At 45.6% G+C, this 26,045-nt stretch overlaps 1 protein-coding gene across 3 annotated transcripts in view; it reads right to left on the bottom strand.

Moving 5' to 3' along the window:
- Dok5 (docking protein 5) overlaps positions 1 to 26,045 on the bottom strand; it is a 136,916-nt gene that overhangs the window by 56,891 nt on the left and 53,980 nt on the right. For all 3 annotated transcript variants that reach the window (XM_006235673.5, XM_063284407.1, NM_001109344.2), the window contains exon 2: positions 13,597 to 13,704. In XM_006235673.5, the coding sequence (XP_006235735.1) occupies positions 13,597 to 13,704 (108 nt within the window). The remainder of the gene's footprint in view (positions 1 to 13,596; positions 13,705 to 26,045) is intronic.

Raw genomic sequence — 26,045 nt, 5'->3', positions numbered from 1 at the left:
TCTGCCTTCTGGTCTTTTTCTGAGGGGATTTTTGCATTTATGGTTTCTTTTGCAGAGACGTACTTAGAATACTTTCAACAAAACATGCCCAAAGACAAACACGGCCATGTGTCAAGTCAACACTAACAACCTTTTCCACCTTCGTTCTATTTGCTTCCTCTCTTTCTTCACATGCAGATGTAAGGCGAGCCTGTGAATGCAGGCTCACATAAACACTCATTTGTGGCTGACATTTTTGAAGGTAAATTATAGTCATCACACGTATCATCTCCATAGCTCCGATAAGAATTCCTTACAAATAACAAGGTTCGCATCACTGAACTTCTAGCCTCACAGTTAAGAAAGCAGGCACGGATTCCTTGTTATTTAATTTATACCTCACGCATCGAGTTACACCGCTACTCCTCCGAGCCGTGTCTCCGCCTACACTCACCACCCCAGTGTGGGACCCAGCAAAGGGCATGTTCTTCTGTCTCTGGGCCTCTCAGTTTCAAAGGGTCCCCCATTTAGTAAATTTAATAAAGAATGTCTGCCTTCAGAAAAGATCGTATCTGACTTCTTACGGGATATTCCATGTACTAAACTTCTTCATTTTCCCCACAATGTCTACTTCTACAATGGATGTTACATCTCGAAGTTTAGGACGGGCATTGGAGATGTAGCATCGGTCACTTGGTAGGTAGGTAGACAGGTGACAGATAGTTAGATAGATGGATAGATGGATGGATGGATGGATGGAGGGATAGATGGATGGATAGATACATAGACAGACAGACAGACAGATGATATGTAGTCAGACAGATGGCAGGAATAGAGATAGTAGCTGTCATTCACATGCATTTCTATGCCACGCACACCTTATAAGCAGTGTTGCACGCCCACAGAAGGCAAATACTCTCATCCCTCAAAATCTACAAAGGTTCCACGGAAGGACCAATACCAAAATCCTTAAGAAGTTTAAGTATCATGAGATGGTAGAGTACCCACGTGCAACCTATGCAAAGTCTTGTGTATAATTTAAATTATTTCTAGGACACTTACTATCTCTAATACATTTAAATGGCATGTAAATCGTGGATGCTCTGTATTATTTAGGGAGCCATTAACAAGAAATAGGTCTGTATATGTTTGAGAAAAACGTAACCATCATAGGCCTATGATACAACACAGGCAAGAGACAACAGAATGCTGTCTAATGTGGTCCAGGTAAAGCCACAGACTCAGAAGGCATGTATGTGGAAGAATATCATAATACTCCAACCAGGAGAAGAACATGTCAGTCGTGTGGAAGAAGCTACCATTCCTCTCCACCCCAAACACCTCTTGAATTGTAATGGGATCTGGAAATGTCCCCTGTCACTTGATTTTGTGCTCCCAGCCACACTGCAGCACATGCCCTCAGGATCTACTGGGATCTTCTGCACCCAAGCTCTGCTCTGTTAACTGCACTGTCCTATTACACCGGTGTAAATCCCATGTCTGTGATGGCCTTGCTCTAGATAAATACTAAGCCAATGTACTTTTTCTGTTCCACCCCACACTGCTTTTTGTTAAGTCAGTGTGGAAACACAGACCCCAATTGCCGCTAGGCTCACTGGTAAGCCATTTTTTTATTTTAAAACATACATAGCTAATGAGTCTTATCAAAGAGCAACTCCCACTGTCTGTGTGTACACTGGCATAAATGCCCATCACACAATGTTACACATGGGCATCCTCCTTAAGCTTTCGCTAATATATCCTCAAGAGATGTGTGAGTGTGTGTGTGTGGTGTGTGTGACTCTGTGTGTGTGCGAGAAATGTGTGAGTGTGTGTGACATGTGTGTATGTGAGTGGGAGTGTGTGTGATATGTGTGAGTGTGTGTAAGATATGTGTGAATGTGTGATGTATGTGTGTGAGTGTGTGTGTATGTGTGTGATGTGTGTGTGATGTGTGTGTGAGTGTGTGTGTGGTGTGTGTGACTGTGTGTGTGAGAAATGTGTGTGTGATATGTGTGAGTGTGTGTGTGATATGCGTGAGTGTGTGTGAGAGATATGTATGAATGTGTATGTGTGTGAGTGTGTGTGTGAGTGTGTGTGTGATATGTGTGTGTGAGTGTGTGTGATATGTGTGAGTGTGTGTGAGATATGTGTGAATGTGTGATGTATGTGTGTGAGAGTGTGTGTGTGTGGTGTGTATGTACACGGGTAGCCTGCTGAGGATGGGGAGCATGTTTATGCCACCATATGCCTCTTCTGGGCATCCCAGCAAGCACAGCCCCAGCTGATCACAAGCACATGTTTTTCCATTGAGGACAGAATGAGACGTGGGCATAGGAGGACAGGAGCGTCCCTTCAGCTTACACTTCTGACGGGATAGACACAGACAATGCTCTGCTTCTCAAACCGTTTGATAATTCCCATTCTCCATCAGGACCAGGCTCTGAAGTTCACGCCTACATCCCAGCATCTTCCCTTCAACAGACTCTGGGCAGATGGTGTAGGCGGGCCAGCTCGCCTTTTCTAAAGCGATGTAGGAAATAACAGAAGGCAGCCTCGTCAGTGCTATGCTGGCTGGCTCCAGTGCCTGATCGTGTTGGAAGGTATTGCCTGGAAGTCGTTCTGAGAAAAAAAAAATCTGATTCTCTCAAATCAAGATGGATTCCCAGCAGCAGATTTTCCTCCCACGCTCCCTGGATTCCTCTCAGAGAAACAGCCCACCTTCCACTGCTGGAAGTGACAAAGCTTCTTCTGAAGAATGTCTGGTGAGCAGTCCCTAGAAGTTCCAGAACACTCTTAGACACCTCTACAACCCAGCCACATTGCCCTGTGACCTTCGCAGAGGTCACTGTATCGGAGAGACCTAGTTTAGCTGCAGGAAGTCAACAGGAAATGGATTTCATCATTTGAGAAACACAACCTTCCCTTGAAATCCCTCTGGAACTGGTCTCGTCCACGGGTCCTTTCATGACGCCCTGAGACAGAGATGCCCTTTGCTTTTGTTCACTGGTCACTTGGAAGCCACAACCAAACATGTGCCCCAAGTCTCCCTGTTCCCTTCACGTGTGTACAGTGTCTGTCCAGTGGTGCCACCACTGATTGCTCCGTTTAAAACCACGGTCCTCTTCTCCCACCCTTACATTCTCTCTCCTGACTTTGCCTTCTCTCTGGTATCAACCGTGTACACCAACACCGGAAGTAGTTTGTGGGTTGATGTCTTTATGTATTTCTTTGTATCATTGTCTTCCTCACTAGAGTAGAAACAGGGAGTCCGTAGATTTGATTCTTCACTGTATCAACCACTGCTAAGAGCCGTGACCCACAAGAAGCAGAACAGTCTTACTTCTTACATGTTAAATGAAAGCTCGGACTCCTGGGGTGGACACCGTCATCAGATCCATGGACCCAAACAGAACGATGGACATCTTAAGAGCGTGCTAAGGGCTGGACTATTCCTAGCTGGTGGAAGGGACACTGGACTGGAATCCAGCCAGGCAGATTTCTAAGAATTCTGTAGACCAAGTCTACATGAATGAAAGGGAGAGGTCCAGGAGTCTAATCCACAAAGATCCAAATTCCCAGAGTAATAAGGGGGTTCTCAGCCTTGTCTGGGGGCCATCTGCCAAGCTCGTGGAACCAACAATATAACGAAGTCATAATAGCAATGTTTGTGACCAACGTTTATCTATTTCCCAATTAACATGCCAAGGTATCACTACTTCAATCACATCAATTACAGTCTTTTATTTTTTCATAATTTTTATATTGACTCTATGAGAATGTTGAGCCCACAACTGGTAAAGACCAGAGACAGAAATACCAACACAGACATGGAGGGTGCTCTACTAAAGCCTCCAAAAGCAAGGAATGAGTACAGGTAAGGGAGCAAGGAGTCCTCTGCTCTTCCATTAGGACTGGGCCTCCCCGTGGTGGGTTTCAAGCATGGGCAGGGGTTTTCGAGGCAAAGAAAACATAGATAAATTTCCAAGCAAAATAAATGACTCAGCCGTGGACTGTATGTAACCTGTAATCTGAACTAAAGCTTTTCTTCCCCCAAGTTGCTTTTCAACAGTATTTTATCACATCATTGGAAAAGCAGTGTGTGTGTGTATGTGTGTATAGGTGGCGACAGTGTGTTTGTGTGTTAATGGTGTGTCTGTGTATGTTCGTGTGCATCTGTGTGTGTCTGTGTGTGTGGTGTATGTATGGGGTGTGTGTATATATATGTGTGTGTGTGTGTGTGTGTGTGTCTGTGTGTGGCATATATATGTGGGGGGTTATGTATGTTTATATGTATCTGTATGTGTATGTGTGGTATATGTGTGAGGTGTGTGTGTCTTTTTGTATAGTGTATGCATGGGGTATGCATGTGCATGTGTATGTATGTATCTATGTATGTGTGTGTGCACGTGTGTGTTTGTGTGTATGTGTCTGTGTGTATGTGTGTGTGTGTGTGCTGTATGCATGGGGTATGTGTGTGTTCGTATATGTGTCTCTGTGTGTTTGTGTGTATGTGTCTGTGTGTATGTGTGTGTGTGTGGTGTATGCATGTGGTATGTGTGTGTACGTATATGTGTCTCTGTGTGTCTGTGTGTGGTGTATATATGTAGGGGGGTTATGTGTATGTATATATGTAGCTGTATGTGCATGTGTGTGTGGTATATGTGTCAGGTGTGTGTGTGTGTGCGGTATATGTATGGGGTGTGTGTATATGTATGTGTGTCTCTGTGTGTCTGTGTGTAGTGTATATATGTGGGGTGTTATATGTATGTATATATATGTGTGTGTGTGTGTGTGTGTGTGTGTCTTTGTGTGTGGTTTATGTATGGGGTATGTATCTGTGTGTGTGCATATGTGTGTGTGTCTGTGTGTGTGTGTGTGTGTGTGTGTGTGTGTTGCAATGGTTACTATGTGGCCCAAGTGTGACCCAGTACAGTGGGTCTTCAGGGTCATTGGAATCTTGAGATAAATGGTGCCAAGTGGGAGCTGTGTATAGCTGTGTGTTGCTTTGACCTTAAGGAGGGCAGGAATTAGAGCAGAGGGCTAGAAATGGGATCAGGAGAGCCTAACAGTCAACCGGCCAATGAGTGATTAAGATCTATGTCCCCTTGGGTTAGAGTGGGTCTAAGGAGAAGACAGGAAAGGCTTAAGATCTAATTGATTACTATACACATTAGCATGGGCCCATGGAAAGAGATACATACCAAGTTTCTGATAAATCTTTAAGTATGCCACCCAATTTAAAACCACTAAAAATAGGCTGCAAATTAATTTGTCTGTTTCAAAGTTACATGCCAGATGTCTTATTCGTCATAAATGGTAGTATTTGCCGAAATAAATGTTTAACAGGAAGCAATTAGCAAAGTGGCCATACTTTAAAAGTTTAATTTGCTGTTAAGAGGGTTTTGCAATAACAACTTGGAAAACAATCTCGAATCACACAATTCAATTTTCCAAATGGATTATTTTGCGACTAGATGAAGAAACGGTTGAAATTCCATCTAGAGTTTCAAGGGGAGATTCACTCAATTGGATATTTAAAGGCATATTCCCTTGACAGACGCAGATGCATGTGGTGGAATTACCCAATTAGTGGGCACTGCCTGGGAATATTCAATCCTGTCCTGGTGAGCTGGTCTGAAGCCATTTAGGCCAACAAGGACCCAGCTTCTGATTCCGCCTGTTTTCTGTTTGTGGTCATTTACAGTTGATGATTTATTTATGTTCACCAAGTGAAAGCGAGACCACGGCCCGAAAGGCATTTCTCTGCCTTGCCTTTGTTGGCTGAATCCTAATTATTTTTTCCCTTGTGGGACCGAATGAATTAAGTGAGCAATTCACTTTGAGTATGCAAATTGCAAATCTCTGCAGAAGCCTCGAATTACTTCATTCTTAGAAGAAAGAAAAAATGGAGGCCGTTATCTTGCTGAAAACTAAGAGGCATAGACCCCTTCTGCTTTTGTAGGTCATCTTCAGAATGAACGAGGTATGAAAATTGTCCCTTCCTGAGCTCACCGCATGCCCTGAAGTATTACTGAGTAACCCACTAAATTAAATTATAGTTATCACTATCGCATAATTATAGTGCTTCAAGTTTTAGGGTACCCTTATAAACATTTCTATTTTTAAAAAATTCAATAGAGTTTTATATAATGCATTCTGAAACTTTTAACTTGAACACACGGCCTTTTCTATAAAAATAAGAATGGTTGAGAGACAGAGATGGTGGTTAGAGGGGAGCCCACACATCAAGGCACGCTTAAGCTGAATGCCAAGTCCTGAGAGGAGAGCTTTGTCTCCACTCTCCAGTTTATGCTCAGGGCCTCCGAGCGCAGCGGTTTTGGGTGAACATTTTCTAAAACACTTCTGAAGAAAGAGCAAGTCTAGACAGTTGCAGCCCAAACCCTGCATTAGTGGGTTTCTGTCTCTCTAAAAATATCCCTGCACCCTTGGTCATTTAAAACAAGCTGGACTCGTGCCTGGAGTTTGAACTGTCTCCCCAAGAGCGGTTGTTATTTGCACAAGTAAGACAACAGGAATAAATCCATTTTGTTCTGTGTCTTTCTTTTGATGGAGGTGTCTGAACGGAAGAGTGTGGCCTCTGAGGCTGGTAGAAGAGATTCTGGGCCACAGGATACCTGCGTGAGCCTGCCTGTGCCATCCCAGGTAACCTATCCATTGATGAGTGGAGGAGTGGGCACATTTTTCATACCAACAGAGACACAAGTACTTTTATGAGGATTAAATTCTTCATGAGGATTGGTTATCGATGAAATGTCAGAAACACTCCTGTGCATAAATTTTTGAGGGAATCCTTGTGGAGTAAGAGTAATTTGTACTCTGGGGGCAGTTTTATTTAGGAATACTCTTAAGTTACTAGCAGGGAAATGGGGGCTAGTAACTGATGCTACCAAACCACTTATGCCACGAGCCGAAATATTCTATCACAGAAATTGTCTCTACAACTTACACACAGATCATAATGAGACCTGGGTTCAGAGTCTCCTTACATGCATGTGCATGTGCAGTGAATGATTCTACTCCCTAAGAAAACACGATCTCTCGATACATGAGAACGTGCTTCTGAATGTTGCGTAGAGCAAAAGGTCTGAAAAGTATTTATTAACCTACTAACCATTTTATACAGACAGAGACCAGGGTCTGACGTCAGATTTTGTTTCCTGTCTTAGTATTCAAACTTTTGAAATGTATTTCAATCCTTGAAATGTATTTCAAGGAAGATGTGAGATCTTATAAGCATCATAATGTATAGCCTCGGGAACTGTGAGGACTGAAGAGGTGAAGCAGCCTCTCCCAGCACACTGTCATGAGCTGAGCCACAGTGGTCAGTGTGTCGGGGTCTCCACGCAGAGTGGGCCCAGAAGACTAACTTGTCATGGAGCCAGGAGAGTCATATGGGAGGATCGGACAAGGCAGAGATTGAGAGAGATGACCACTTTTTGCTACATGGACCAGGAAAGGCGATGGGATGGTGTGGGGTCAGGTAGGAGTCTGTGCAGAAGGAAGACTGCAGACTTGGCCACAGGCTAGATTCGGAGGGGTGTGATGGTTTGTCTATGCTTGGCCCAGGGAGTGGCACTATTAAGAAGTGTAGTCCTGTTGGAGTAGGTGTGTCACTGTGGGTGTGGGCTTTAAGACCCTCATCCTAGCTGCCTGGAAGCCAGTCTTCTCCTGTCTGCCTCCAGAACAAGATATAGAAAGCTCAGCTCCTCCAGTGCCATGTCTGCCTGGATGCCGCCATGCTCCCACCACGGTAATAGTGAACGGGACCTCTGAACCTGTGAGCCAGCCCCAACTAGATGTTGTTCTTTATGAGAGTTGCCTTGGTCATGGTGTCTGTTCATAGCAGTGAAACCCTGACTGAGACAAAGGGGCAAGGGGAGAGTCCAGGATGCTTCACTGGCCTCTGCTATGAATAGCTACATAATTCTACATGTCAAACCACAAGCCTGGAAACCACAGACCAGAATCGAGCTTAAGTGGAAAGAGAGTTAACTCTGTTTTGAGCATGCATGGGGGTTGGGGGTGGGGTGGGAGAATCAGTATGTGCTCCATAAGTAAAATAGAGAGCTGTATCCCAGACAAATCCCTCTCCCTACTTTCCCTACAGCCTGAGCTGTGGGTCTGGCTGGGCTTACAGCTGGAGAGAACGTCTACACATAAGGATAATTCAATGTATGGAGTTGTGAAGTCACGCTCTCTTGAACGAGAGGAGTCTTCCAGAATATGACCTGGTGGGTGATCTCCTGGTGAACAGAGTACAACTTCAATGGGTACATCTAAGCTTTGAAAGGAAGGGCTGGGATATGTTCTGAGACTTGGGAAAGGCAGATTGCAGCCAGCTACATCAAAAGAGGCAGGGTTTAGAGAAAGGAAAACTAAATAAAAAATAAAATAAAATAAAATCGTTACCACAGATGAATTCTGACCCAGATATATACACATAGATGAGAGGGCATGGGAACAGAGTACAGAGAGGGAAGAAGGAAGAGGGAGGGAGGAAAATAGAGAATGAGGGAGGAGAGGGGGGGAGATGGAGGGAAAGAGAAAGAGAGAAAGAGCGAGATTAGATTAGATTAGATTAGATTAGATTAGATTAGATTAGATTAGATTAGATTAGAGATTGTAGAGAAGGAGTCATTTTTAGGGCATTGGCCAGTGGCTCACTATGAAGAAACTAGAATCCCGTTTCCTTAAAAACTAAGCACAGCCTGACATGGATCCTGGGAAACCCGAGTGGTTTCTGGCAAGCACGAGTCAGTAACGAAGGATGGAGGCAGAACAGGAAGCCTAATGGGGCCTGGTGACATGGCAGAAGCCATAGCGGCGGGATTAGAAGGGTGTGTGTGTGTGTGTGTGTGTGTGTGTGTGTGTGTGTGTGTGTGTGTGTTGCTGCTCACTGCTGTCAGCATTAGCGGGCCGGGTGGACATTGAAAAATGAGGGCGTGTGTACAAGCACCGTGTTCCTGGTGGTTTTCGTCAGAATGGGATTATTTGTTCTAGGAAATGCTCAGAATAAAAGGAGAGGAGGAGACCATAGGGTAAAAGCACAGGAGGGGGTGGAAAAGGGAGGGAGAGGGGAAGGAAGGAGGAAAGAAAGGGAGATGAGGAGGGGAGGGGGAAGGAGGGAAGGAAGGAAGGAAAGATGGGGGAGGGAAGGGGAAGGAGAGAGGGAAGGAAGGAAAGAAGGAAGGAAGGAGGGAGGGAAGGAGGGAAGGAAGGAAAGATGGGGGAGGGAAGGGGAAGGAGAGAGGAGGGGAAAGAAGGCAAGAGGGGGAAGGGAGGAAGTGGGGGAAGTAGAAGGAAGGAGGAAAGAAAGATGGGGAAGAGGAGGGGAAGGAAGAAAGGAAGGGGAAAAGAGAGGAGGGGAAAGAAGGCAGAAGAGGAGGAAGGGAGGGAGTGGGTGGAGGAGAAGGAAGGAGAAAAGAAAGAAAAAGAGATGTGGGAGGGGGGAAGGGAGTAATTATCAGCTACACAAGCAATGCACCCCATGATAGTCACAGGCAAAGCCAGGGCAGAACCCAGGCCACCCAATCAAGCAGCTGAGCCGTCCCCTCCACCCTGGGTGTGCCCAGATTCCCACCTATTCCCCACAAAGCAAAGCAAGTTATGAAACCCCGAACCTCCTGGTCCATGCCAGCCAATTGCCTTCCTGAATGAACACAGGGAGTCTGCATTTCAGAGGAAGGGCAGGGATGACTAAAGCCATTGGAGTCCTCACGTCACCAAAATTAAGGTTAATCAGTTTCACGGCATCCCTGACAGTTCAGGGTGCTCAAGGAGAGGAACGTTAGGAAGGGGGCTAAGAAGTAAAAAATGTTTTTTTCCCTTTTGCATCTTGAATTTATATATTTATTTTCCATTTTCCCCCCCCAGGAGAGATAACACCTTTAACTGAGTGCTCGGTGAAACATGCACAAATTTTTAAAATTCTACAGTCAACTTTTACGTTAAAACTCCAGAAAGGATTCGGATGCACTCCTACCAGAAGGATGTGTCCTCAGACACCATGGCTCTGTTGATCAAAGAGCACAGTACTCATTTCCCAACGTCTTTCAGAAATCTCTTTGTATTGGAGTAAATTCAGAAATCTGGTCACAGCGTGCTACTTATAACCTTGGTGTTTTATTATCAAGATTCATAAATTACACAGCATTTAGATAAAAAAAAAAGCACATCTCGGAATTACTTCTGTGCCCCCAAGGGATTAATATTAAACACATCAGATTTGAGAGAGTAAAGAGAAGGAATAGAAGTCCGTAGCTCGTCAAGGGCTTGGAGGCTTAATGGGGATAATTCCTCCTTAGTGCTAGGGCTTTGAACTTTGGTTAATGATGATTACAGATGAAAGGGAACCCAGCATACTGAGTTCCCCAAAGATCTGCATTTTAAATCATAAGCCAGCAGGTAGAAACCCAAAGTAGGGCAAGCCAGCATGGCCTCAGCATCCCATTCAGTCAAAGGGGCCCTTCAGCCCACGCAGGTATAGAGCTTGAATCTGTCCTAAACTTCCTCTAAGATATCCAAGTCCTGGCACTTTCAGGTCCGATCACCAGGACCAATGTCTTCCAAATCAAAATTCCTTTTCCTGGTTTCAGATGGCTCCTTGAAAATTCTGTTCTTAATCCTTAGGAAGCACTAAGTCGTCTCTTCTGTCCTAGGTACTTGTAATTAGTAGAGACTCCCACATCCGCTCACACACGGCCTGTTAGATTTGTGGAGGTTTTGGTGAATGTGGGAGAAGGAGACACTGGAGAGACCAGGTGAGAGCATCTACAGTAATAAGTGCTAGGGAAAATGAGAGACCAGAAGGGAGCAGCTTAATAGGTTCCACTATAAATAAAATAGCTAAGGAAAAGTATTACCTACGGAGGAACTTGAGGAGTCACTGAACTAAGAAGTGTGGTGCTTGCCCAAGAGTAACAGAGTCCCAAGAAAAGGGAAAGACAAGGGTGGCAGTGTGGAAAGACACTGGGGTTCCAGGAGCCCCAGAGCAGGGTGAGAAGAGACCGAACGCTAAGCTAGGAGGTTGCACAGGCAGTGGGGACTCAGATGCCGAGGTCCCACAAACCACCGTGAGGATTTGCCTGAGGGGAGTGAGGTCACATCAACTCCAGTCACTAGCAAGAGGCAGTCCAGCCGCCTGCTCCCCAGAGGTGTCAGGAGGGTCTGTGGGAAGTACCTGGAGTCTACACACACTTCAAACACACAGTCTTCACCGGGAGCTGATGGACAGGAAGGGCAAGTCCTACAAGGCAGTCCTCACTTCTCTTCCCTTCTGTTGGGTGCATTCATACCTTCCAGGAATTACAAACTCCATGTTCTCTTGTGTTTTCCCATACCCCAGAAGGTAGTATAAGGGCTCGTGAAGAGTGAATTATTTCTGGAAATACTTTGAGCTTTATACAGAGGTGCATGGGTGGCCACACACGATGATCTTACAGTAAAGACTTGTAAGGCAAGAGGCTGGGTGAGGTTCTGAAGAGAAGAGATCGCTAGGTAACAGACGCTGAATGGTTTGAAGGTCTGTGGGTTGTCTTAGTTAGGGTCTTATTGCTGTGAACAGACTCCATGACCAATGTAAGTTTTACAAAGGACAAAATTTAACTGGGGCTGGCTTACAGTTTAGAGGTTGAGTCCATTATCATCAAAAGCAGGATCATGGCAGCGTCACAGCATCCAGGCAGGCATGGTGCAGGAGGAGCTGAGTTCTACATCTTCACCCAAAGGAAGCCAGGAGCAGACAACGTCCCCCAGGCAGCTAGGAGCTAACCACCCCCACAGTGACACACCTCCTCCAACAAGGCCACATTTTCTATTAGTGTCACTCCCTGGGCCAAGCATATGCCCACAGTGGGAGTGCATACCTCTTAATCAACATCTTGTAAAACCAGGAATTGAAGTTGCAGATCCCTGATCATGGTCAACTCAAGGGGAGCTTGCCTCATCTCTGACCCTGGGCAGAGACATGACTTCAGAGTGAAGGGGACCGTCACCACAGTACTGTCTATTGAAGGCTTAATCATAAAAGGCAAAAGCGTACTGTTGTGTCTCCCTTAAGAGTTGGTCCATATGAGCTGCCAATCTAATCCCCTGTGGAGGAGAGCATCCGCAGGGGAACTCCAACTGTCCTGGATGCTTCAGGAATAGTACAAACCCTGCGTACAACATAGGTCACCCTGGTCCCCCTGGCCATTGTCTGCTAGTACCCCTTGAGAGCGTCTCACTTTACTCTGTAATAGACCATGTCTGTCTTCTGCAATATACATTGACTCATTTGAATTCTTTCCACAAAGGTCACAAGGACCTGGGAGATGAGGGGACAGCAGAGAGATGCCCATGACCAGCTGAGGATGACCACACTTTTAACAGAGATCTCAACTCTATATCATTTGTACAACTTATGAACCAAATACAGCTTTGGGTCTTTGAAGCTACCTTGGAAGGTAAGGCTTCCCAAGCAAGTGGATCAAGTCACGCCTTAGCATTGTTTTCTGGAGAAACTAATATACAACCCCTGAATGCACTTGACTGGGTACCGGTCCTGTAGAACGGGGTCAGAGGGCTCGGCTTTAGAGCTTATACTAGGGTCTGGTGACACACGACTGTTTCCCATCACTGCCTGAACATGCACAAGGAAGGCACCACAGGGCCTGTGGGAGAACAGCACGAAAAAGAGAGCCAGGTTTCTGTGCTGACGAGTCTCTACTGGTTTCACACAAAATTCTAAACGGCAAAGAGGCCCAGACCCAGTTTTCTAAGTTCCCGTGGATGGTTCCACACCATGAACATATGGGGTAGCATTCAATGGATTTAGTGTATAAGATATGTGGATATATATAGTGGATATATATATGGTTGATATATATATGATTGATATATATATGGTTGATATATATATGGATGGTGATGCGTGCTGGGTGACATAGGGGCATTGGACAGGGAAACTGGGGGTGGGTATTTTCAGAACACGTCCAATAATGCAATAATGTGAGAATCCTGAGGGCTCATGAGAAAACCCTAAGAGAACAAGCCAACAGTGTTGTGACCTCGGTTTCTTCAAAGCCCAGAATTGTTCTTGGGAATGTGTCTTCATGCCCCTCCCAGGTGTAATGGGTAGGAGGGGTTTTACTTTAACTGTTGTGATTCATACGCCTCTATGGGAAGCCACGATTTCCCACGCGTGACTTGTCATTGCAATTGAACACTTTACTCATATGACTCTCCTGAATCCTCAGAGTGTAAATTGTCTGATGCTCTGAATAAAGCTGGCTCTTGCGTGAGACCTCAGTCTGCCTCATTTTCAGGCCCCTCTCTCCCAGGTTCATGCCGCCATTAGAGCACTAAACAGATAGGACCCTGTTTCATCGGCTGTAAGCACAAAATCAATGAGAACAAAGAAAATCATTTTAAAAGACCAAAACACCACAGGAACATCTTTAAAAACAGAGTGTCGAGTAAATACATTGCATTAAAGATATTTTGCTCACATAAACATGGCAACGATCTTTGTCAGTAATTAGGGTGTGCTTTCTCAGTAAGTTCTAGCTACCTCCTACCAAGCCAATGCCTAAGAAGTACAGCGCTGGTTCTTACCTTGTGGTAACACCTGAAGTACGCAGCCCGTTCATCTGAGAACTTCTCCAGTCTCTTTGGACCCTTGCTGGAAGCTTTCTTGAACACTAACCAGCATCGCTGATAAATCTAGAAGGAAATGCAACATTGTTTCAACATCCCGGAACTCCACTGCCGCTGACATTTGCGTTTCAAATTTTTCCTTTCAGTGTTTTTGCCTGTGAAATATTCACACACACGGAAACGCATGTTGATTTGAGAAGGTAAGAAGAGTGTGGGGGTGGGGGTAGGAGGTGGGGGCAGAGGAATGGGCAAACTATATACTTCCGAAAATTACTAGAATCAAAACAAGTATATGAGGTCCAATTTCTCCATGTTTTGATACGGGATCTCTATTATATTTCAGTGAAAAGTTCCGGAAATAAAAATCCTCTAGGGCCTGGCAGATGGATAAAGCGTCTCTCTTGCTACTGTCTAGATCTCGACGTACACCATCCGTCTGCCTGTCCCAGTGACTTGATGTGCATTTCAGGTTGCCACATTTCAGGTGGGATAAAGAGATAAATCTGCTCTTTCTTGAAGCTTAGGTCAGGATATAGGATCTAAGAGTGTCTGGCGCCACTGGACAGATAGTAGGTCGTTATCATTTATAGAAACAAAAATTAGAAAGGACTCAGTCTTCCCAATGAGTGGCAAAGATACTTTGTTTCTTCTGTTGTGGATACTTTAGCCCACTTTAAGCATGGAGACAGCTAGACGGTGCTAAAGCTAAGCATGGTGGCCTCTAGGAAGGAGCCTAAACCGTCATGGTGTCAACGTGCTTCCAAGTGCTTACAGTGATAGATCTGGGTTTCTCTGCAGTCAACGGCAGTGTAAGACTTGTAACCAGTCAAAGGCAAAGGATAAGAGACGATTGCGTTCCCAGCCCTAACAAGCCATCTGTATCAATTGTCCTACCCCCACAAGGCTCCGGCAACATCGTAGAAGAGGGGGGTAGAAAGACTGTCAGAGATAGAACATGGGAAGATTGCTGTCAAGTGCTGTCCCCTGGACACGACATGGCTACTCACAAGACCTGCCCAAGATCTAGCCAGCAAGACCTGTCAACAGTCTCACTTACAGCAGTAACTGGGTTCAGAGAGTTACAAAAATGAGTAACATGAAAGTTGGAGGAGGGATATCCTGCAGGGTGTCATGGGAAATGGGAGGGGTGGGGAATAGATATGGTCAAGGTACATTATATACACATATGAAATGGTCACGGGATAAAAGATATCCAAAATGAAGGCAGCGGTAGTATTCATGGAAGTGTGGTACATACTATGGCATGTGATATACACGTCTCATATGCAATGCATGTTATAAGAAAGTGCATCATCAATGTATAGGCATGATACATGATGTTTAATAGCAAATTATGCCACATTTGTAATATGCACACAATCTAGGGGCATTTGGCCTTGGTAGCTCACTCGAACCAAGTGTCAGGGGACCTTCCAATGGCATGGAAAATGTGGCATGTTACAGGAGTAACAAAATAAAAGCTCGACGTCATGATCATCATAATACTAAAATGCTTGAAAAAAGACAAAGGAAACATCAGGTTGTTAATGATATTTTCTGGGGGGTTCACAAGAATAGGTCTGGGGGTTTTATTTGCTTAATAAAATTTAATGTGATGAATTAAATAGATTAGTAGGATGAATTGATCAGAATTAAATAAAATATAAATGGAACTTATATTTTAATGTATGCGTGTTGGTACAGGTGTGCAAATTGTGGAAGCCTCATGGAAACCTTTGGTGTTAGGCACTTTCTTTGAGACTCACAAATTCTGCTAGATTGGAGAGTCAATGAGTCTCGGAACCTTCCTGCCTCTGCCTCCCAACACTGTAATTACAAACACACACGTGAACACAGGATATGAAGAGTCTGCTTAAGTAACACACCTCTAATGTTCAGGAAACGGTCACCTCACAATTGACAGCTAGGCTGGGGAGGGAGTTGATTTCGGTACCTTTGCAGAGCTTGGGCTTGGCTGCCTGGGCCACTCTCGTCCCCCCAACCTCAGGATTTCATTATTCCTTAGATACCCAGAAGAATTAATACAGCCCACGTCAGTTCTCTCTGCTCTCATCTTGCAGACTCACTGTCTCTTCCAAGGAATATAAGATCTCGAAGAAGACAAATTGGAACAGCAACTTAGTAGAGTCAAATAACCTCTCAAGGAATGGCAAACGAATATCCACAGTGGGAGAGAGAGAAGGGAGAGAGTACAGGCAGGGAGAGGTTCTCCTATCGACTTCCGTGTTAAAACACGAACTTTATACAGGAAATAACTGAAAACAGGCTTGCAAATACAAGCATAAGCTTCTGAAAATATTTTCAGTGCACGCATATGATTACATACCACACGCGTGCTGTGTCTTCAGAGGACGGAGGGGGACACTGAACACCCTGGAGCTGGAGTTACAGGCAGTTGTGAGCCGTATTTCCAGCTCAAAACTTTTACAAAACTCTAGTTCTTGGGGGGCCCGGTCTGTGCAGAGAGCTTGATGTCAGAAGCCCAGAGCACAGCAAGATGTATGACTGGACTTTGTCCGATTTAAAACTGTTTGCTCCGTGGAAAGGCCTGTTTAAAGGACAAGACACGAGCTGGAGACGGAGAGCAAACATACCATGCCATTGACGAAGGACCGCGTCTGGAAAAGATCCACAATTCACTCATCAACCAGAGAGCGGCCTGTGATCTAGCGATACAAAGACGAAAGCCAAATGACCAGAAGACATATAAGAATGTCATCAGAGTAGATATTCAGGACGCTCGGGGGCACATCGGATGCTATCCATGTCTATATGAACGGAGGATGTGTGAGCTGCAAGTACAATAGGCCATCACAGCACAGCCATGGGACGGAGTAAGAGGATGATGATGGTGGTGACGATGACAATGACAACAACAGTAACACACAATGAAGATGTTGCCATCAAATCCTCAGCACAGCGTGAAGACTTTGCTTCAGCAACACACTGCTGATGTTTAAAATGGGTTAGAAATGGCCACTCTGTAAAAGAAGGTGGTGTTGTCTTTAAAAGCTCTAAATAATGCATGGCCAACACCTGCACTCTTACTGCACTATTCATTCACTCTGTGTGTGGGTGTGTGGGTGTGGGTGTGGTTTCAGGCACCCATGTGCACATGCCCCCGACACACATGCACATATGTGCCAGGGTACATATGTGGAAATCAAGGGACAGCTTGTGAGCGTTGGTTCTCTCCTCCACTGTGTAGGCTCCAGGAATTGAACTCAGGTCATTAAGCAAGTCAACAGTTGCCTTTACCCCTGAGACACATTGCCAACTCTTTAAAAAAATAGAAAAATTAAAATAAATAAAAAAGAATTGCCGGGGTGGTTTGAATAGGGTCGTCCCCATTGACTCATGTGTTTGAATGCTTGGCCACAGGGAGTGGTACTGTTACAAGGCCTGGCCTTGCTTGAGGAGGTGTGGCTTGTTTGAGTGGGTGTGGCCTTGTTTGGGTAGGTGTGGCTTGTTTGAGTGGGCGTGGCCTTGTCGAGTGGATGTGGCTTGTTTGAGTGGGCGTGGCCTTGTTGGAGGAAGTATGTCACAGGCTTTGAGGACTCCTATCCTCAGGCTCCGCCCAGTGCAGATGACAGTGTCCTCCCGGGTGCCTGCATCAAGATGTAGAGCTGCAACCAACCTTAAAGCTGCTTCCTGATACCAACAATATTAATACTTTACACTCAGCTGCAAACCCAAACCCCATGCATTCTAGGCAAATGTCCTACCGGCAGGCTACTTCTCTAACCATAACCTTGACACAACAAAATTACAGAGCTAGGGAGTCACTGGGATGGTTGTTGGTGACAGACACAAGAGGTGAGGGGAAACAGGAGTGGCTCCGTGGGGCTCTGGTCGTAAGGAAACATTCTGTAATTCGATTGGATCCATGTCAGCACTTTGTTCATATTTCTCTGAATTTTGAGAGGAGTTTATTTCCATGGAAACTAGGTAAAGGGTAAAGGATCCTTGTGCAGTATAAATCTACAATTAAATGTACATCTATGGTTAGGTCAAGAATAAATGCTAAAAACCACACCTTTGATCCCAGCACTTGAGAGGCAGAGGCAGGCAGATCTCTATGAGTTCAAGGCCAACCTGGCCTACATAGGGAGTTCTGGGCCAACAGGGCTACAGAGTGAGACCCTGGGTCAAAACCAAACGTTTGATTGTTAAATGGACAGTGTAAGAATATTTATGGCCTGATCTAAATCTAATGGCTGTTGTCTATATTTCTTCTCCAATCTTCCCCTCCCCTCCCCCACATCCTCTATTTCTGGTCATTAAATCACAGTCTAATAAAATACTAAATAACCATAAGAAGACAAGGTAAAAGGACAGGTAAGATTTGGGCACAGAAGTCCTCTCCAGGGTGGAGAGCCATGCACGGAAATTAGCATTCTGAACTGTCGGCAGGAAGTCCTATCAACATCCACTTCTGTCTGAAGAGCAGATGAGTCCACTGCCCCCTACAATTGCACGGCCACCGAGGACTGCAATTCCATCGGCAACAACGCCTGTCTCTCGCTCATTCAGATCAAGTGTGTGCAGGGGCTCCCTACTGTCTTCCTATTATTGGGAACCTCCTGGGTTTTTGCACACGCCTCTGAAATGCACTCAGAAACTGGACATTCTAGAGGGCATGTAAAAATCTAAATGAATGAATGAATGAATGAATGAATGAGTGCTCCTGCTGCAAGAAAAAGATACTTTCAGTAAGAGGGACGTTTTCAATTTCCTGAGTGTGTCTCTGCTTTTCAGACACACTATTTTTTTTTTAAACGGGAGCACTTTTAACTTTGGATATCTGTTCATTTTCTTCTCAGTCGGACCAGAATTTGCTTGGCTCTCTCCCAAAGACTGTTGCATGCATGCAAACAGACCCATCAGTTTCAGCTCATCTGGAGAGAGTGCCATCTTCGGCCCCTTGGTGTGAAGGTTGGGGGGACTTTTGTTTCTCACTCTGTGCACCCCTCTCTTCATTTTACTAAACACTAAAAGGCACAAAAGTACAGCATTATAGCAATATAGCAGCACCAGTGACGCCCCATAAGTCATACACAGGGGAGGGAGGAGCAGCTCAGAGACTAAAGAGCCTTTGCTCTCTTATGGAGTCAGTTCCCAGCCCACCTCGAAAAGCTCCAGACAGCCCATCACTCCAGCTCCAAAGCTCACAACAGCCTCAGCTGCAAGGGATCTAATGCCCCCTCCTGGCCTCCCAAGAAACTGCACTCGCACGCACATATCCAACACAGAGACACATGCATACACATAATTATTTAACAAATGAAATCTTTAAAAAAAAAAAGTCAGTGCAATGCAGCTATAAGATAGCTCATGATAGAGGTTAAAACCCATTTGTCAATCAGGAAATAAGAAGAGTCTGCCTGTGGAATAAGAAGCAGCAGATTGGAATGGCAGGCTCTACCCTGCCAACACCTGATAGATAACTAACCAGTACAGAAGGTCACCGGACGGAGGGTATTCCAGAGCCTTCCTTTGTTCTCCATTGCCCATCCGTGGCTCCAAGTGTGGCCCAGTCTCACTCATGAGAACCCTTAACCACGCAGAGTCCTAGAGATTAGACAACGTCTGCTGAACCCACGGCGATGACATCACGTCAATTTACCCTTCAGTGAGCTCACTGCATACTGACTTTTCAATTCCAGGCCAAGCCCAGGAGTTATTTGTAGTTCTCTTGCAGACAGTGCCCTGACCCTCGACTGGCACTGACAATGTGGAATTCTCAAAGACAGGCTGGTGCTGACATGATGGCTCCTTGGATAAGGGCCCTTGCTGCCAAGGCTAACGACCTAAGTTTGACCTCTGGGACCCATGTAGTGGAAGAAGAGAACCAGGTCCTGCAAGGTTTCCATTAAATGATCGAATGAACAAATGAATGAAGAAACAAAGGAATACTACAGCAAATTTTATAAAAAGAAAGTTCTTCAGTAGTGATGAGACTCTAGGATAGGGGATTTCCAACAAGGGCCGGTCCATGATAGCTGAATTCTTGAATTCTGGAGGCAAACCTTGAAGGTGAAATACGAGGCAGGTGTCGAAAAGTTAGTTGACTTTCCGTTTCCAGCTGCTCTCGCTGTCTCCTGCGACCTCGACGGTCACCTGAGAGGAGTCACTGCCGTTAACAGTTAGTAGTTGAGGTTGGGGATTTGGCTCAGTGGTAGAGCGCTTGCCTAGGAAGCACAAGGCCCTGGGTTCGGTCCCCAGCTCCGGAAAAAAGAAAAAGAAAAAAAAAAAGAAAAAAAAAACAGTTAGTAGTTGATGATAAGTGTATTCTCGGCAGAGAGTCTGGTGGCAGAGAGATTTCATGTTGAGATTGAGATCGGATACTCTGGTGTTGGGTTAAGGGGTCTCACCGTGTATCCCTGGCTGGCTTCGAATCTTCCTGCCTCTGCTTCTGAGAGGAGATCAGTTATTTTATTTATTTATTTTTAATAACGGGGCAGCCTGTGCCATGTAAGATGCTCACTAGCCCCTATGGGAGCCACCTATTAAATGCCGCGACGGCGCCCTCCCTCCCCAAGGGAACAACCGAAGCTGTCAGCAGATATTGCCAAAGTTCTCCAAGAGGGAAAAGTGGGAATCGTCATGTCATGGACGGAATGTGAAGTGTGTCTCACAAGCTTGCACAACGGACGCTTGGCTGTCAGTCATAAGCTTCTGGGAGATGACTGACACATCAGGACTTGGCTGACCAAGATCAATCATTCTGTGGCGTTCCCTTAGACACCTTGGTCACAACTGCAGAAAGGACTCATTCAGAGTGCCAGGTGATCTGAGATCTCATGTCGGAGGAAGATGAATATGAATCCTCCTGGCAATGCTGAGACGTGAAAAGTATCACCTGCCTTACTCGGGGGAAACGGTGGGGCGATACAGGAATATCAAGCTTAAACATCTACCCGGAGTCCTGAAGCTACTTGAAACAAGCCAGAAGTCAACTTTTAACTGTTAATGTGGACGTCAGGATTTCCCCAGAAAAGTTAAACCCCCAGCAACACATAGCCTGTTGTGAGGGTAGAATTGCCCATAAGAAGCGACCATCTTGCTCATCAGCTCCAAAAAGAGAAATCTAGTTGTAACCACATGTGCTTTCATCTAGACCATTGCTCCCCACCTCATCCACTTCTGGGTACAGTTGGAGTTTCGACTTTCAGTTCACCGGCATCAGCTTTAGTTTTAAGGGAGCGTTTCTGAAATTGAAGTCCTGAGATGCTCATCAATCCAGGACCCCAGAGTCTCCCAGCCTCCTGTAAGACGTGCTTGCTTTGACAAGGTTTCACTCTCTCTCGGTCTCCTCCAGTCGGGATTCTTGGCAGAAGTCTGAGGGTCCGAGCATGCGTTGTTAAGGGCACAAGAGATGGAGAAGTATCTGCTCTCGTCTCACTAACGCGCTCAGCTTCAGTGGCTTCCGGCTTCAGTCACGGTGACAACAAGCTTAGAGTCTCGGCTGGCAGATTCCTCCTACAGATGATGACCTGGGCTACCTGTCCTTCCCTATGGCTGATTCTACCCTCCCCAAGTCAGTTCCTCTGCCCCTTGTCCGAAGCCCTCCCGGCTTCCCCCTCCCCACCCAACATCCATAGAAGATGTGATTTCTTATCACCTGTGTGCACCTGTGCTCTCCTAAAGGGAAAAATGCTAATGGGGAGGAAACTACTGTAGGTATCAGGGAAGAAATTCACTGCAAGGAAAAATACTAGCAAAGTGAGGGGGTTGTTTTTCATAAAACAAAGTATGTTTTAAGTGAGTTTGAAATACTTAAAAAGCGTCCACAGGAAATAAATTAGCAGTAGCAACCCCGGATTGATGGTGTCCATTAACACAACCGTTCTGCTTCGACCCAGAAATGAAACTTCTAGGACTCTCCCACCCCTAGGACATAATTACAGAAGCACGCAAACACGTGGGCATGGGGTGCAAACACGTGGACCTGGGTTCTTTGAAGCAACCATTACCAACACACAAACGATAGACAACTGCTCCAATCCTGCCCTCCCTTTAAACCGAAGACAACCTGTCTTTAAAATGTCCAACAACACTGAGATCACAGAAAACTCCGTCAGCAAAGGACTGAGGGTAGAGGCCATGAAGCCTGAAAAGGAAACCCCGTCGTGTTGCATATATTACCATATTGATTAATTTAGTAAATAGGTTTCATTCAGCTACTTTAAACACTGACTTTCACACACACACACACACACACACACACACACACACACACACAAAATTTCTTTTTTTAAAAATGATCTCTTTAACACAATACAGTAAACCTGCTCTCTAAACCAGGCCCAGTAGGCCTTTATTTCTCTGCAGGGGTCTGACACACTAGCTTAATTCAGTGGCTTCTGCAATCAAAGTTCTCTATTTTCAATTCAACTTCTTTGCTCTGTCATCTACCTAACCATTTGGGTGATCTTTAGACACGAATGTGACCATGTCTTTCTTCTAATTAAAGCTCTTCCAAAGGTTCCTATTGCCATTAAGGAAAGGCCAGGGATGTAACGAGGCATCCTGACTTGCAATACTGACCTTGCCTAGCATGTGACCCGACTTTCTATTCCTTCCCTGTCATGTGACCTGACTTTACAGTCTCCTTCAATATATAGTCTTCACTTATGACCATGTATCCTATAGTTAAATATACACTGTGCTTTTAGTCTAATCCATCCGTCTCTCCTACAGAGGTGAGAACCTGGGCTGGATGGCCAGTACCACGAAAACATAAAGCTGATAACGACAATCGCATGTTGTTTCCATAGAGATTTTATGGTACCAGTATCCACCATGCACTGCTCAGTTCACTCCCGCTGAACAGGAGAAACCATTATCTGGCGGGTACACAGTAGACAGGCATCAAAACAGCAGTACGTTACTTTGTGTATTTTCCAACTCTAGGTCCCTTCTGTTCTCAGATGTACAAGGTGGAAAATAAGGACCATGAAGAGAACTGCGATGGGGAAATACGGGATGAGTCAGAGGAGAGCTGAGAGGGTGGAATTGGTGGAAGCATGTATTTCTGAGGCTGGAGAGACCGCTCAATGGTCAAATGCACTGGCTGCTCTTTCAGAGAACCCAGGCTTGAGTCCCTGCACCCATATGGCAGCTGTAACATCCATGTGTGTAACTCCAGTTCCTGGGAACCTGGTGCCCTCTTTGTCCACAGTGGTAATACACACAAACACACACAGAGAGAGAGAGAGAGAGAGAGAGAGAGACAGAGACAGAGACAGAGACAGAGACAGAGACAGACAGAGACACAGAGACAGAGACAGAGACAGACAGACAGACAAGGAGGGAGAGCAGGGGGGAGGTTGCGAAAACACACATGTAGGTAAAATAACCATATACATTAATGTATGTGTCTTAGGGTTTCCATTGTTGTGAACGGAGACTACGGCAACTCTTATAAAGGACATCATTTCATTGGGGCTGGCTTACAGGGTCAGAGGTTCAGTTCATTATCATCAAGGCAGGAAGCATGGTGCCGGAGGAGCTGAGAGTTCTACATCTTGTTCTGAAGGCAAACAGGAGAAGACTGGCTTCCAGGCAGCTTGGAGGAGGGTCTCAAAGCCCACCCTAAAGCTGACACACTTCCTCCAATAAGGCCACACCTACTTCAACAAGGACACACCTCACAATACTGCCACTCCCCGGGCCATGCATATTCAAACTAGTACAGTATGTGTATCAAATTATCAAACAATAAAATGAAAAAAATCTTTGTCTAGGAATCACAGGAGCTGGATTAATCCAGCTCCTATTGTCAATAAGTCTCATAGCAAAAACCAAGACAACGGGACACTGGGAAAATCTAAACAGTTAGGTAAGGTCAGAATTCAAACACTGAATTCAAGCTGACGCCATTCATGAGTTTATCCAACAAACCTGTCTCAGGTACCTGCCAGATATTAGACACTGTCTAGGCACGAGGGGTCTAAGCAAAAATAAAAGCGAGAGAGTCTAAAGCACAGGTTGTGATTCCAGTTAACGTGGCCCACGTGTCTGTGTGAGCGTGTTTGTGCATGGACTCACTCGTATATTCATTTTACACCCTACAAACAATACAGCCTGTGGGGTTAGGGGCTACGAAGGAATAGGAGACAAGCAATTGGTTGGCGGTACAACTGTCAGAGGGGAAGGCAATAGCCGGAAAGGAGCTGGCAGCGATGATGGTATGAACGGGTCCGGGGGAGGGGGAGGGGCCGAGGGAGGGGCCGGAGGGAGGAGGTCAGAGGGAGGAGGTCGGAGGAGGGGCCGGGGGAAGGGCGTGCCACAGCAGAGTCTTGGCAGACATATCCGGATGATAGCCCAGTTGGTAAGATGTAAGAGATGCTGAGTGTGGGTCACGCTGGGCAGCCTCAGTAGCTCTCCTTGTAAAGGCTAAGTCCTTTTCTGTGAAAAAGTGAGATGGAAATCTTTACTTGGGTGTGATGTAAACCAACCACATAAACCAACATGCTAACATCATCGTGCGGATTAGTCGCAGGAGGGAGTAGAGGGGCTAGTTAGGAAGCTCCTGCAGATGAGACGCCTATGGTTTGGATGTAAAATGTCCCACACAGGCTCCTGTACTTGAGATTTTAACTCTCCCAGCTCATAGGTCTAGTTTGGGAAGCCTGGAAACATTGGGGGGCGGGGCCTAGATGAAGGAAGTGGATTTCTGGGGAGACGTAGTACCTCGCGTGTTTCGGCATTTGGTTCTCTTCCAGGCCAATCCTTCTGCTCCCTAATCCACCAAAATGGAAGCCAGCAGCTCCAGGCTCCTGCCGTGAGCTGTGCCGTGATGGCTGTACCTTCAAAGAGGGAGATAAAACGAGTCTTCCCTGGCTTAAGATGTTCTTTGTCAGGTACTTTGCCATGACAGTAAGAAAACTAAAGTGACTTCCACCAGGGTGAATGGAAGTGGAGGAGGGTGCAAGGATCCTCAGAGTATAGACACGTCATCAAAGAGTAATCAACAGGATTTGCTAGTGGGATAGGACATGGGGTGTGGGTGAGGAAAGAGTCGAGGATGATTTCAAGATATTTAGTCTTGAACAGCTTAGAGAGTTTAGAGAAAGCTAGAGTAACAAGTAGTATGGGTGGAAAACCAAGTAAGCCATGGGGATGTCAGGTCCGACAAGGGATATGATGAGTTTGTGGAGCCTGTTATCCATCTATATAAACTTAATGTTTTGGATAACAAGCTGTTATACTGTATACATTGCAAAGGTGAGGCTATGTAGTCAAGATTTTACTTGACTATTTCCATCGCTGTGACACACTCCCTCACCAGTAGCAGTCTGAGAAGAGGGCTTATTTGACTACCAATTCCCGGTCACAGTCCGTCACTGAGGAAAGTCAGAGCAGGAACCCGGAAGCAGGAACCTTAGGAGATTGCTGCTCATTGGATTGCTTTCTGACTCCCTCATCCTCATCCTCAGCCCAGGTCTACCTGCCTAGAGGATGGTGCCGCCCACAGTTGCCTAGGCCCTCATACTTCATTAACAATCGCCCACAGATCAGCCTGATAAAGACACTTATCTAACCAAGACTCTTATCTTTTCAGGTTATTCTAGGCTTTCAGGTTGATGCTAACTAGGACAACTTTTAAAATATATTAGTAGGATTTCCCCCGATGCGCTGGCCTTGAAAAGTAGATGAGTTAGCACTTTTTGATGTATTACTAATACAGCTCAGTTTGCAGCAAGTGCTCCCTACAGTGGCTAGCAGATTATAATATCTACATGGGCAGGGACCTGCATGCCAACAAGGACCGCATAGACATTTACCTTCATGTCCTCAATTCTGAGGAGTTAGAGAAAGGACTGAAGTAGCTGAAGAGGTTTGCAACCCCATAAGAACAACAACAATATCAACCAACCAGACCCCCCAGAGCTCCCAGGGACGAAATCACCATCCCAAGAGAACACAGGGATGGACCTATGGCTCCAGCCGCACATGTAGCAGAGGATGGCCTTGTTGGTCCCTCGTTCCTGTCAAGGCTCTATGTCCCAGTGTAGGGGAATGTCATGGCAGGGAGGTGGGAGGGAGTAGGTGGGTGGGTGAGGGAGCACCCTCATAGAAGTACGGGGGGATAGTGGGTTTCTGGAGGGGAAATCAGGAAATGACATAACATTTAAAATGTAAATAAAAATGCAATTAAAAATAAAAGAAATGAGTGATATAGCTCAGTGCTAGAACACTTAGTCCTCACGCTCCTGACCACTACCTGCTTGTCAGAGCCCATCACCTACCACTTCCTGACTCCCTGCTTCTCTTGAGTCACAGGAATCACAAGTCCGAGGCTGACTTAGACTATGACGTGAGTTCAAGGCCAGCCTATGCAAGTTAGTGAGAAAGTACATGCCTAGCATGCTTGCACC

The sequence above is a fragment of the Rattus norvegicus genome, chromosome 3 (assembly GCF_036323735.1).
Source record: "Rattus norvegicus strain BN/NHsdMcwi chromosome 3, GRCr8, whole genome shotgun sequence".
Lineage (NCBI taxonomy): Eukaryota > Metazoa > Chordata > Mammalia > Rodentia > Muridae > Rattus > Rattus norvegicus.
Note: the sequence above shows the minus strand (reverse complement) of the source record. Positions and strands in the feature narration are given on the sequence as shown.